This window comes from Euleptes europaea, chromosome 11 (genome assembly GCF_029931775.1).
Source record: "Euleptes europaea isolate rEulEur1 chromosome 11, rEulEur1.hap1, whole genome shotgun sequence".
Classification (NCBI taxonomy): domain Eukaryota; kingdom Metazoa; phylum Chordata; class Lepidosauria; order Squamata; family Sphaerodactylidae; genus Euleptes; species Euleptes europaea.
In genome coordinates, this window is record NC_079322.1 from 79,440,163 (window position 1) to 79,454,076 (window position 13,914).

At 55.7% G+C, this 13,914-nt stretch overlaps 1 protein-coding gene across 1 annotated transcript; it reads left to right on the forward strand.

Moving 5' to 3' along the window:
* Positions 1 to 11,409: 11,409 nt before the first annotated feature.
* On the forward strand, positions 11,410 to 12,825 carry REPIN1 (replication initiator 1). The gene has a single exon (XM_056857183.1). It carries the CDS (start codon positions 11,410 to 11,412, stop codon positions 12,823 to 12,825), a length of 1,416 nt encoding a protein of 471 aa, XP_056713161.1.
* The last annotated feature ends 1,089 nt before the right edge of the window (positions 12,826 to 13,914 follow it).

Here is a 13,914-nt window from a genome sequence, read left to right on the forward strand (position 1 = left end):
GGTGGGCCTGAACTGCTAGAGTCGATGGTGAGGCAGGAAGCCCGATCTGATCTAGAGCGACCCTTCCAGGCGGCCATTGGGCTCAGCACAAAGGGGAGGGGCAGCCCTCGGGACAGGTCGTTGCCACCCCCACTCAGCAATGCAAAGGTCTCTCTGCCGTTGCTCTCCCTAAGCCCACATTTGGCAGACAGCCTGGAAATGTCTGAAGCGTGGCCAGGGAGTGGTGGAAGCGTTGACCAAAGAGGAGGGTGTGCAGGTGGGGGCCCAGGAAATGGCCTTGGAGGAGGGGCCCTCTGTCCACGTCTTCACAAGGGCTAGCTGGGGAGAGAGCAGGGGGGCCTGGGGCAGCCACAGAAGCACTTTACAAATGTCCCCATGGTAATAGGCGGCCCTCCCGACCCTCTCCAGTGTATTGTTGATGTAGCTTTGCCCCCCCCCCCATTTGTTGCCTCTAGCCTGAAGGTTCTGTGCTTGCATAGCGGGCTGATTCTGTTTCCGTGCGTTTGTGTCGTGGGCAACCTGCTCAGCCTTGGTGGCTGCAGGAGCCCCAGGAGAAGGCTGGTGCCCCACCTGCCAGTCGAGCAGCTGCTGAAGCCCCCCCCCCGGCCGGTAAGGGGGGAGTCTGTGCCTTAAGATCTCTGATTCTGGGTGGAGTCAGGTGGGACTCGCTTTTTGAGCCCTGGCAGGAGGTGGTGGTGGGAAATTCTTGGCTGCAAACTGGCATGGTGCTTGAGGGCTGGGGGGAGGGTGTGGTGGAGAAGGTAAGCAGTCCGAAGCGAGGAGAGCTGCACCCGTGCCCGTCATTTGCAGGCTGCCCCAGAGGAAAGGATGGCAACCGGGTTGGTGCATGTCGACTCCTGGGCTGAGAGGGGGCCCATGGGCTGGGGCAGGGAAAGAGGGACACAGCCAAGCCCTGTTCTGGTGCGCTGCCAGGGAGAGCAAGGGCAGGACAGCTGTGCCTGAAGGGAGAAGGCTGAGGCTGGGCAAAAACCGGTCCTCGGGCAAGCCAGCATCTGGGCTCTGCCCTGCCGTGTTTGGGAGCCGCTGGAGCAGATCATGCCTCCCCGGACTCCCCAGAGCCTTGTGGGAGTGTGCTTCTGCTTCACAGTGCCTCGTCTCCATGCTTAGCCTTTAAGGTGGGGTGAAGTCTTAAACTGATTGGGGGGGGAGCCTTGTCCCATTGAGAAGGTGGCAGTCCAAACATCCCCTGGTGTCGGGCCCTTTCCTCCTGATGAGGATGAAGGAATCGGGCTTTGTGGGCCCACAGCGTATACTGAAGTCCCTTTGGAAGCTGGGAGAGGTGTGTGCACACATCCATCACACGCATGCTCTGAGCATGAATGGTCAGTGCACAGGCCAAACTCAGCTGTCTGGGTTGTGTTGAAGGCAAAACAGGCTGAAGCAGGAACCTCTGGCAATTGGTCTGGCATTGGGAAACTTTTCTGGAGGCCACGTCTTTGGCACCAAATTGAAATGCGTCTGGGCTCTTCTGGTTCATGCAGCTGGGTTTTAGGGCAGAGCCGTGTGTGGCCTAGTCTTGCAGGGGCAACCGGGAAGCCCGCTTCTGACTGCCTCAGCTGCTGGCAGCCCTTTCTGGAGGGAGACAAGAGGATTGGGCTGTGTGGCCACAGCTGCCCGTGGGAAGAGAAAAGCAGGGTGTAAACAAAAGAGGGGTTGTTAGGAGCCCTTTTGTGAGGGCACGTGTGGTTGGGTGCTCCCGCCTGCTCCAGGGAAGCACACTTGGTTCTTCTACCAAAGTCTCCCAGATGCATCATCCAGGCTGCATGCGGACACACACATCAGTCATTTTGACAAGGGCAGGAGAGCAAGGGGAGGGGACCCCCGGGGGTGGGGGAGGCAGCTGGGGGTGGCAGCCATTGGTCATTCAAGGCCAGTGATGTCTACTCAGACTGGCAGCGGCCCTCCAGGGTCTCAGGCAGAGGTCTTTCCCATCACCTATTGCCTGGTCCTTTTAACTGGAGATATCGGGGATTGAACCTGGGACCTTCTGCATGCCAAGCGGAGGATCTGCTGGATCCCCTCCAGGCCGGAGGTTTTTCACGGGCGGCAGGCAGGCAGCGAGAGCCAGAAGGCCCTGAAGGCAGAGCCAGACCATAATGCCACTTCTGGGCCAGGTGGGCTCCAGCACAGCAGTCCTGCAGGCTATCAGTTCCTCCCAAAAATGGGGGCAGAGCCACGGCCAGCAGCGGAGCTGGGAGGGCCTCAGGGTCGTGTGCCTTCCGCTTTCCAGCTCCTGCGGAAGAGCTGGCCGTAGAGGCTTCAGCAGCTGTGCCACTGGCAACCGTTTCCTTGACCTGTGTTGGGAAAAGCCGTCCCTGCAGAATTCCTGTTGGGGGCAGGGCAGGGGGAAGGAAGGAGTGAGCCCCCGAGCCTCTAGCCTTCAAGAAGGGGAGGGTTTGCATGCGATCATCTCATTGCATGCCGATTTGCCATTACAGCTCCCACCTGTGATCTCCTCTGCGCTGTAGACGGTGGGCCACAAATCTGCTAAAGTCATTCGTGACCATTGAGGGCAGAGAGTCCTTCTTGTGTCGGGCGGTGGGTGGGCCACTGACTTGTTCTGTGAGGGTCCAGTTAACTAATTCCATCCTTGGCTGTAATTCCTTGCTTTCCTCAATTGCTGGCATTTGCTGTCTGGAATGTTTGAAGGTACGTATTCTGCGTCCTGGCAACTGGAGAGATCACCCTGCCTTCTGGGGCTGGGTGGGGGCAAGAGCACCGATGCCCTGGGCAGAGCCCCCCAAAGAGAGCCATCTCGGGAGTTAAGCACGTAAGGCCAAGGGCCCAGGCAACCTGGTGCTCTGGTTCCACCCGTTGCTCCAAGGGCAGGCTTAGCCGCTGGGGTTGAGGGCTGCCCCCCTCCCATGCTGCCACAGACAGTTAACCTTTTAACAAGGCATCTATGCCATTGGCCATCACACCCTCTTATCCTGCGGCAACAAAATGCACCAGTGACCAATTCTTTGTGCGCTGAGATAACTCTTCTTTGCATCACCCTCTAATCTGCCTGGATTTGCTTGATGCATGGGTCTCAAAGACCCTGCCCCCAGTTTGTGGGCCTGGAGATTTACAAAGAGGGTGTCTGTCAGCCAGTGCGTGGCACCCCCTGGGCGCATATAGTTACTGATGGAATAGGGGGCAGTGGGGACAGCCTGGCAGAAGAGACTGGCATACCCACGGCTGTATTCCTCATCTCTTGTGTCGATGGAAAGCCTTCGTAATGTGGGCAGGAGTCCCGCAAGCCCTGCCCTGTGCCTGCACCCCCGCCCCCCCCACCTCTCTGTGAGCTGCCTCCGGAAACCCCCATCAAAAACTTCATCCCCGTTAACCCAGACTGGCCCCTTAGGGCTATTCCAGATGTATTATTATAATAATTATTATTATGTTTTATTATTTTCTGAGCTATGTTGGTTTGCAATAAAGGCTTTCTTACAGTTTGGGGTGCGTTCTGCTTGTTCATCCAATGCTTGCCTCATCTCATAGCTGAGGCCTGGTGAAGGCAATGCCGTTGTAGCCCCAATGGGTGGGGGGAGGGAGCTGGGGAGGGGGGGATCTTCTGCCTGTGGCCCCGGGATCCAATGACAGCCATTCCGCTGGCCATAGGGTGCTGCTGCAGGGAATGAAGGGGTGGTGTTTGGGAGTGTTGACTCCCGAAGGTTCATACCCTGAAAATCTTTGGGCCCCTAAGGTGCTCCTGGACCAATGAAGCTTACCCTCTGGTTTTGCAGTGGAGGCAGGCTCCGTTGTGCAGTCATGCTTTAGATGTGTGTAGGTTTGGGAAGGGGGGTGTCATAGTGAGAGGCCTGGTTCAGCTGACTGTCGCATGGAACCCTGTGGTGTTGCACGCTCCACCCTTCCAGCCCTACAGAGTGGAGTTTCCAGTTCTCTCTGGTGATGGCCAAGCAAGAAGGAAAAGGGCCATGTCTGGGATAGGTAGTGAGACCACATTTTGAATACTGCATACAGTTCTGCTCACACCTAAAAAAGGATATTGCAGAGCTTGAGAAGGTGCAGAAAAGAGCAACTAAAATGATCAGGGGACTAGAGCAAGTGCCCTGAAGAGTGGTTAAAACGCTCAGGGCTGTTTAGCTTGGAAAGAAGGCGGTTAAGGGGAGACATGATAGAGGTCTATAAAATTATGCATGGTGTGGAGAGAGTGGACAGGGAGAAGCTTTTCTCCGTCTCATAATACTAGAAGGCGGGGTCATCTGCTGAGGCTGAGAGATTCAAAACAGATAAAAGGAAGTGTTTCTTCACACGACGCATAGTGAAATTGTGGAACTCCCTGCCCCAGGATGTGGTAATGGCTGCCAACTTGGAAGGCTTTAAGAGGGGGATGGACAATTAACATCTGGGGCTGGCCTTCCTAGCGTAACTGGCATCAGAAGGATGGATGGAGCTGGTGGTAGAGGAAAAAGATGGCGGCATGCATTGCCCACCCTGAGCTGTGCCTTCAGTGTCGGTCTTGCCCACGCACCCCCAGCCTCTCTGAGAGCAAGAAGCACATTCAAATCTGGGCCTATTTAACATTACCTCCTGATGATCATATAAGAAATGGGGAGGGCGGGTGTCACTGATTTTAGACCAAGATGATTTAGGGTGGACACTCCTCAAATGTGATCAGCCAAGCATTTTGAGGAAGGTGGTGTTCGCATGCGTGTGGCTTATCCTGTCAAGCCAAGGAGCATCTGAGTGAATTCTTCAACAAAATCGATGGAGTTTTTAAAAGTGTTTGTTATTAAAATAAGGCTAATTTAGTGGTAGAATCATAAGCCAATGGGTCAAAGAACTTAATATTGACCTTGGGATATGCTGTAATATCCATTTCATATGGCCTCAAAATGTCCCTGTAATTGGTCATATTTCAGAATTCTCGGGGGCGTGCAGCGCTCAAACTATATGGGCTCACTGAGCTCACTGAATCTATTTGTAGCCCCCAGTTTGGCAGCTGCATCCTTGAATCCTTCGTTGCTGTGTGGCTTAATAGTTCTGTAGCTCAGCCCTTAGGTGAGAGCCAATTGGAACCATAAAAAGACATCTGAATTCTCAGTTCAGGCTGCCCTGATATTTTCACCTCTTTATTCTCCTCTGATACCCTCTACCTCTATTAGAGATGGACCAATACATCTCCCATAGAACAACCCCACTGAAGAAGACAACAGCAGTTACCCAGACCTCGCTGGTGGGAAGGGGCTCACTGTATCGGCCCGTTTTCAAGGACTCCCCCACCACCACCACCCTGTTCTCTGCCATTTGGGCCTTGAGGTTCTTGCAAGGACAGCAAGGCCCTTTGGGCCTTGTTGGATGTTGCCCTATTGCGGTTTGCGAAGGGGACCCCATAACAGTTCAAGCTTTAGGGTCCCAAAAATGTGGGTCCACAACTGCTTCCAGGACATTCAGTTGCTGATTTAAGAGTAGCAGTTCTCTTGCCAAGGGATTTCAAAGGGAGATTAGAAAGAGAAGCGGCTGAATTACAACTAATAATCAAGCTCAAGACTATGCATTCTCCAGGACTTGATAGAGATGTGGGATTCCTGTCTCATTACCAATGATGATTTCTCCAGCCTACCCCCCCTGCATATTACACTTAATCCAATCATACCTGCTAATGTCATTTACTTGCTTTTGACATTTACATTGCCATTGTGTGTCTAATTCACCCTTCTCTACTTAAGGATAGATGGACTCACATTCTCTAGCTGTATCTGAAGAAGTGAGCTGTGGCTCAGGAAAGCTAACTCCCTGCCAAGAAATTTGGTTAGTCTTTAAGGTGCTCCTGGACTCGAACACATGAAGCTGCCTTCTACTGAATCAGACCCCCCCTTGGTCCATCAAACTCAGTACTGTCTAGTCGGACCAGCAGCAGCTCTCCGGGGTCTCAGGCAGAAAAGGGTCTTTCACATCACCTACCTGCCTGGTCCCTTGAACTGGAGATGCCATTGGGGGCTGAACCTGGGACCTCCTGCATGCCGAGCAGAGGCTCTGCCACTGAGCCACGGCCCCTCTCCATAGCCCTCCAGGGTCTCCGGCTGAGGTCTTTCACATCCCCTGCTTGCCTAGTCCCTTGAACTGGAGACGCTGCCAGGGATCGAACCTGGGACTTTCTGCATGCCGAGCAGAGGCTCTGCCACTGAGCCACGGCCCCTCCCCTCCCGCACTTTTCTACTGCTGCAGACGGACTAACGGGGCGACCCACCGTGACCTCTCTGTCCCGTACATGAATCTGCCGCATTTTCGAGCCATTAAGAGAGAAAGCGAAGGGGCCGGGGCTGCTGCTGCTATTATTTATTATTATTATCATCAATATTATTAATTATTATTAATAATTATTAATATTATTATCAATATTATTAATTATTATTATTATTATCATCGATATTATTATTATTATTATTATTATTATTATTATTATTATTATTATTGCATTCATAGCCCGCCCTCGTCCCCTCCCCGCGAGCCGGGCCCCCCGGGGCCGGAGGGCGGCGCTGTCCCTGCCGGGGCCGGGCGAGGTGGGCTCCCTTCTCTGCGCAGCAGCGGGACTACAGTTCCCGGCGTGCAGCGCGGGTGCGTAAATCTTCAAAGGCTAACAAAAGAGCAGCCGGCTGACCTGACGGGGGGGGGGAGGGAGCAGCGGAACAGCTGGCCGAGACCTGCCCGCCACCCTCCCTCCCTCCCTCCCTCCCTGCCTCGGCGGGCCTCCCGTGCAGAGCGACTGCGGCAAAACCCCACCTGCCCCCCCCCCGGTGGGTCCGTTACAGCTGCAGGGGGAAATCCCCGTGGGGGGGGGAGGGCAACTGTAACCCCCTCCCCCTTCTTTGCAGCAAGAGGCTCCGGCGGAGGGCTGCACCTTTCGGCTGTGGTTTGTCGGAGGAGAGATGGCCGGGGGGAGGCTCGCTCAGGTAGGCCCGGGGACCCCCCCGCCCCCCCCACCGGAGAGGCCGGAACCCCGGGGTGGGGGGTGGGGGGTGGGGGGGCCGGAGGCGCTGCAAAAGCCCACCGCGCTCTGCAGAGTTCCAACAGATTGGGGGGGGGGTAAAAATGCAGCCGCAGAAAAAAGACCCCCCCATCCCCCCCCACCACCACCCCCCATCATGCTAATAGATCTGTTTCATGAAAGCCCCCTCCTGTGTCCCCGCAGTCATTCGACGCTGCTTTTGAATGTTGAGAAGGTGAGCGGGAAAGGGGGGGGGGCTGGTGGTGTCCTGGGAAGCCTGGGGAGGGGGGGGGAGGGTTGCCTGGCACATCTTTCCCTGGCCCCCCTGGTGTCCCAGTAAGAGGATGGCCCAGCCGTGGGCACTGCCACACCGGAAGGGGAGAGGAGACGCCACGGAGCCCCTCTTGTGTATCCCCAGGGGCGGTGGTGGGGGTCCTGGCCTGTGTCTGGGTGCGCTTTTGGACCCGGCTGACTTCCACTTTGCATTAACTGGAGGGGGGTGGGGGCAGCAGAGTTTGGGTTTTTCATTCAGGAACGGAAATCTGCAGGGTGAGCCTCACTCATCTGTTGGACGGGACACGTATGGGGATCTGGAGGCCAGCCAATCCTTTGGGATCCGCCATCAGAACCATGTATTTATTTATTTAGATTTTTACCCTGCCCTCCACCCCCAGGTTGAGAGAGTCAAGAGGCGAAGAGTCCCTCCGAGGGGGACGGGGGTCAGTTCGCTTGCAGGGGCCCACTGCCCTGCGGGCCACGACATGGTCCTGAGGGCCGGCCGGGCTGACAGATGGGTGAGAAAGGAAGCCGACGTCACAAGGCGCCTCCAAATACAAAAAAAGTTATAGAAGTGATGCCATTATTGTTTGTTGGCCACCTTCTGGAGCCTCCTGGTCTTGGTTAGATTTGAGTCCAGGAGTACCAGGGAGACCAACCAGATTTCCAGTGCGCACAAAGCTTTCGAGAGACAAAGCTCCCTTTGTCAGATAACTCTCAAGAGTTCCTACCCACCCCCCAAATATTGTTGGTCTCCTGGACTCGAATCTTGTTGTTCTACCGCAGACCCACACGGCCTCTGCCCTCTCAAACCATCTTCACCTTGACGTAGCTGAGGGCCTGGCAGGCACCGATCCGGCCCTGGGAAGGGGAGTTCTTCAGCAGGGCTGCTGCTCCTTGTCACAGGTGCCCGTGGTCTTTGAGGACGTGGCGGTCTACTTTTCGCCAGAGGAGTGGGCGGAGCTAGAAGAATGGCAGAAGGAGCTTTACCAAGACGTAATGGTGGAGAATTACGAGCTAGTCTCCTCGCTGGGTAAAGTTGAGCGTGGCTTCTCATTTCCTTTTGGGTCATCTGCTGCTGAACTAGCCAGCCTTCTGGGAATCATGTTTTTAATACAGTTAGAAATGTCTTGTGTTAGTTAGCCACTTCAGGGTCAGGAAGCAATTTTCCTCCAGGCCAGATTGGCCAGGGATCCTGGAGGGATTTTTTTTTTTTTTTTTTTTTTTGGCCATCTTCTGGGCATGGAGTAGGGGTCACTGGGGGTGCAGAGGGGAGGTAGTTGTGAATTTCCTGCATTGTGCAGAGGGTTGGACTAGATGATCCAGTGGTCCCTTCCAACTCTATGATTCTAGTTTGCAACCCTCTCAGCTCTATGGAAGGGGTGGTTTAGATGGCTTTAAAAGGGATTAGATAGATTCATGGAGAACAGGTCTGTCAGCGGCTACTAGACATTTTCTTTATTTAAATTTCTAACCCACCCTCAATCCCAGATGGCGCTTATTAAAAAGCATAATCGCCGCTGAGAGACCCAGCAGAGGATTCAGCAGCATAGATGACAACCTGTGGCTGCCCTCAGCTGTAGGCCTGGTGGAATAGCTCTGTCTTAGTCCCTATGGAACTCTTTAAGGTCCCACAGGGCCCCGATGTCACCAGGAAGGGAGTTCCACCAGGCTGGGGCCAGGGCTGAAAAGGCCCTGGCCCTTGTCGAGGACAACCACACTCTCCTTGGGCCGGGGACCACCAGCAAGTTGTTATAAGTCGAGCATAATGCTCTTTGGGGGGGGGGCATACCAGGAGAGGCGGTCCTGAAGATATGAAGGTCCCAGACCCTGTAAGGCTTTAAAGGTCAAAAACAGCACATTGAACCTGGTCCGATATTCCAGCTGGAGCCAGTGCAGTTGATGGAGCCCTGGCTGAATATGTTCCCGCAGCAGGGTCCCCTCGCTGCGGCATTTTGTACCAGCTGGAGTTTCCAGATCAGTCTTAAGGGCAGCCCTACGTAGAGCAAGTTACAGTAATCTAGTGTAGAGGTGACTGTCGCATGGATCACGGTGGTTACATTATGACTAAAGGGAACCTTCACATCCAGAGGCAGTCAACCTCTAAATCCCAATGCCAGGAGGCAACATTGGGGAAGGCCTCAGCCTCTGTGCCCTATGGTTGGCCCTCCAGAGGCGCTGGTTGGCCCCTGTGTGAGAGAAGATGCCAGACTAGGTAGACCCTCACTGGTCTGATCCAGCGGGGCTCGTCTGAGGTTCATATCAGGGGAAGGGGCCTCGGCCCCTGTGCCCTATTGCTGGACCTCCAGAGGAGCTGGAGGGCCACCATATGAGACAGGATGCTGGACTAGATGGAGCCTCACCGGTCTGATCCAGCGGGGCTCTTCTGAGGTTCATATATTATGTTCTTAGAAATCCCAAGAAAGAAAGAGGAGCCAAAAGCTAGTTCAGGCCCCCACTTGCTCCCAGGTAACGTGAGGGGCAGAGAGCCGTCCCTCCTCTCTTCCCAAATGAAGGCACATCAGCCTGGGCCAGTGTGGTGCTGACTGCCCCAATGCCACACCTATGCCAGTGGGGGGGGGGCAGCTGAGAACGGGCCCAGCGGCTCCTGCCAAGGTCAGCCCCAGAGCTCCTGCAAAGACGCTGGTTCGGCACTTCGTGGCATGCTAGTTGGACACATAACCCAGCTGGGCCCCAGCAGAGGGGGAAGCGCCCCCCAGTCAGGCCAAGAGACACGGCAAGGGGGTTGGGGCAGCACTTCCCACGCGGAGGTGCAGAGCAAAACGCTTCTTGGGCCTCTGCCCGTTGTCTCCCTGCAGAATGCCTGCTCTCCATTCCGGCACTTCTGACCCGTCTGGCACAAGGGCAGGCTCCGTGTGCTGCAGACCCCCCGCTCCCAGCAGGAAACAGCAACTCTCCAGGTAAGGGCTTGGAACACCACACTTTGTTGGGGGTTGTAGGGTGTGTGTGTGTGTGTTGGTTCCTTTGCACTCTCTCCCCCTGATGCTTTGGCCTTAAAGAGGGAGTCCAGGGGTCTGATGGGAAGGACCTGATCCCTGTTGCTGGCAGGCTGGGGCAGGAGAGAGACTTGTTTGAGCCAGCATGGTGTAGCGGTTTGGAGCGGTGGACTCTGATCTGGAGAACCGGGTTCGATTCCCCGCTCTTCCATGTGAAGTCTGCTGGGTGGGCTTGGGCTAGTCACAGTTCTTTCTGAACTCTCGCAGCTCCACCTACCTCACAGGGTGTCTATTGTGGGGAAGGGAAGGTGATTGTAAGCCGGTGATTGATTCTCCTTAAGGGAGAAGGGACGGTGATTGATTCTCCTTAATCAGTACAGAAAGACCGCATCTAAAAACCAACTCCTCTTCTTGTGTTCTTGTGTTCTGTGATCGGGTGTTCTCAAGTATGCACTGGGAGCAGCAACAGCCTATATGTTTTTATTTATTTATAACATTTATTGAAACATTTATTTGCCGCCTTTCTTCCTTACAGAGCTCAAGGTGGCCTTATGATCTAAATAAAACACATTAAATAAAGTACATACAAATGCATAAATACAAATACATAAAACCAAATTTTAAAGTCAGTTTAGGACTGCTTTAATCAAATGCTGTCAGGAATAAAACCATCCTCAGCTGCCTCCTAAAGATTGAGTGGGGGGGGGGCGGGCACGCTTCCCTGGGGAGGTTGTTCTGTAATCGTGGGGCTGCCACCGTAAAGGCCCTCTCTTGTGTACCCACCAAATGAGCTTCTTTCATTGGCGAGGCAGTCGGAAGGGCCTCTCCCTGTGATCTTAATTTCTGGACAAGAACATCTGGGAGGAGATGGCCCTTCAGATCACACAGCCCACACCTCGAACTGGACTGGGGGGTGGATCAGTACGGTAGCCAGTGTAATTGCTGTGATATCTGGGCCACATGCTGTAGTGTCAGGGTTCCATCCCAGGGACACCGAGGTGGGAGCAGAGGAGAGGGGCAGAGGCAGGAACTAGTGAGAAGCCTGGCTGGGTTGCCATGGTCCACTGCTAGCCTGTCCAGGAGCATGCCTGAGCGCAAGCAAGTGGCCTCCAGGGGCTTGTGGGGAGCAGCGCTTGACCAGTGTGAGGACCTTGTCTCCTTGCAGAGAATGGAACCCGGACTCCTAAGCAGGAAGGAAGAGGCTCCCCGGTGCTTCCCGACATGCCGCATTGCCCTGGGCTTGGCTCTGAGCCGCTGCGGGGGACCCTTCCTCGCCATTCCAGGACCGCAGGGAAGAAGCACCAGAGGGCCAAGTCTGAGGGCAGGCGGAGGCCAGCGGGCCTGACTTCCAGGGATGCTGAAAAACCGCAAAGAGGCTGGAAGCAGGAGAAGCCCTATAAGTGCCCCCGGTGCCAGCGGAGCTTCCTGGGTCGCCACGCCTTGACCACCCACCGGCGCCTGCACGTCCGAAGGTGGCCCCGGCTCCGCCCACAGAGCGGAGGGCGTTCCTCCATCGCTCCCGATGTAGACACGCCTCAGGAGGGCCACGTGGGCACCAGCGCCAGCCACGCCCCTTGCAACCAGGGCGAGGGGACCCTGCCCTTCTGGCCCGAGATGACTCTGCACCAGCAGGCGCCCACAGCCCACGGCTTCAACCCCTGGTCCCTCAGCTACGGACCCCAGCCCCTGCCAGGCGGGCCCCAGGCTCCAGGGCTGCACGGCAACGGGGAGTTCATTTGCGACCAGTGCGGCTGGAGCTTCCACGGGTGGGAGGAGCTGGTCACCCACCAGTTGGTTCACATGGCGGCGGAAGGGATCGCGGGCTCGGTGCCCAAAGCCGGAGCCCTGTCCCAGCTGGCCAACGACCGGCCCTATGCCTGTGCCCAGTGCGGGAAGAGCTTCCGGCACAAGCCCAACCTTCTGGCCCACCGGCAGGTGCACACAGGCGAGCGGCGCTACCAGTGCCAAGAGTGCGGCAAGTCCTTCGGTAGCAAGGCCTACTTGGCGTCCCATCAGCACATCCACACCGGGGAGAAGCCGTACGTCTGCGGCCAGTGCGGCAAGAGCTTCCGCCACAAACCCAACCTCCTTTCCCACCAGAAGATCCACACCCGAGACCCTCTTCCGCAGAGCCACCCGCTGGACGCCTTCAACGGGGAGAGCTTCCAGGCCCCGCGCCCGGTGGCGGATGCCCTGGGGATGCAGGCGTTCCAACCCCACCGACCCCCGCTGGAGGCCCACGCCCCCTGCTTCCCAAGCGACGCCCTTGTCCCTCAGCCACAGAGCACTCTGCCTCCGCCCCTGCTGGCGGTCGACCGCCCCTTCGTCTGCCCGGTCTGTGCCAAGCAATTCCGCTGCAAGCCCTACTTGGTGGCCCACATTCGAATCCACACGGGGGAGAAGCCGTACGCCTGCAGCCGCTGCCCCAAGCGCTTCTCCCAGAAGTCTAACCTGGTTTCCCACGAGCGTCTCCACACGGGGGAGAAGCCGTACGCCTGCCCGCTGTGCCCCCGCGTCTTTAGCCAGGGCTCGAACATGCGCGCTCACCAACGCAGCCACAGGAATATCGGTGCCAATGAGGTGGACAGCTGCCTTCGCCAGGGCTACCCGCCCCGCCAGACGCAACAGCCCGACTAGAGACTCGGTGGCAGCCTGTCCCCCAGTCCATGAAGCACGGCCTTTTTGCCTCCTGCGGCCCCAGCTCCTCCTGGCCGCCACGTTTCCCCGGCAGGTTGGATATGCACGGCGAGAGATGCACAAAACTCCCTCTGAGAAATTCTGCAACATCCTATTAAAATTATTCAGATATCTGGCTCTCCACGATGACTACATCACTTCTTCTAATCACGGCATTATAAATCAATGCTGAGGCTTAATCTGAGGGCCCTGAGGATGGAAGCACATTCAGGAGAGGGGGCAGAGGCCAGAGTCTTCAGCAGAAAGAGCAGAGCACCAATGAGCCAGTGGGAAAAGAGCAAAGAACCAACTGGGACTCCGTCGCTGAAGAAACGAGCCCTTTACTGCCCTTCTCTTGGCATTTTCATGCCAAAGGCCATGGCGGGATGTGGGGGCCGGACCGGCAGGCTCCAGGGGTGGAGTGACAAGGGCTCTGTTTGGGACTTCTTGTGATCGATTTTTAAAATGACGAACAAGCTGGCATTCCTGACCTCCCCCCCAATTGAACAATTCCACGCACAAGCAGGCCTTTGCAAATCGCAGCATTCATGTTTCTAGTCCTTATCACTGGGGAGACAATTCTGAGGACGGGCCAGCGGCCCCAGGTCAAGGAGTCTTGCATGGTGACCCCTTCATTCCTTCTGACCCCATGATCCTCCCCCCCCCCCATTTGACATACTTATGCTGCTGCACCAATGCATGCAATATGGCTGGTTGGCCTCGTTTCTAACAAGGGCAGAACTTGGCTTTGGGAAATTCCTAATGCAAAGAGACCAGTGCAGTGAAAGGACCCTGTCGTTGTTTCCAGATGCACTGGTTTGAATATAAGCAAGCTCCTGTTTTTTTCCACTTAAACTGATTTGATTCCTATTGTATACACTTTAAAGAAATAAAGTTAGTAGATGGCAGTTTGGAAAAGCTGAGGTGTTTGCAGCATTGTGAATTTGGTCTCCTTAAGGGTGCAGTGGTTCTTGGATGAAGGCAATGCTTATGCACTCCACCATAGATAGGGGGGTTGGGACGCCCTTTCAGCAGGACAACAGTGTGTGT

Bases quoted from the DNA above. Each gene is read 5' to 3' on its own strand.
- REPIN1 (XM_056857183.1), top strand. From the start codon at position 11,410: ATGCCGCATTGCCCTGGGCTTGGCTCTGAGCCGCTGCGGGGGACCCTT.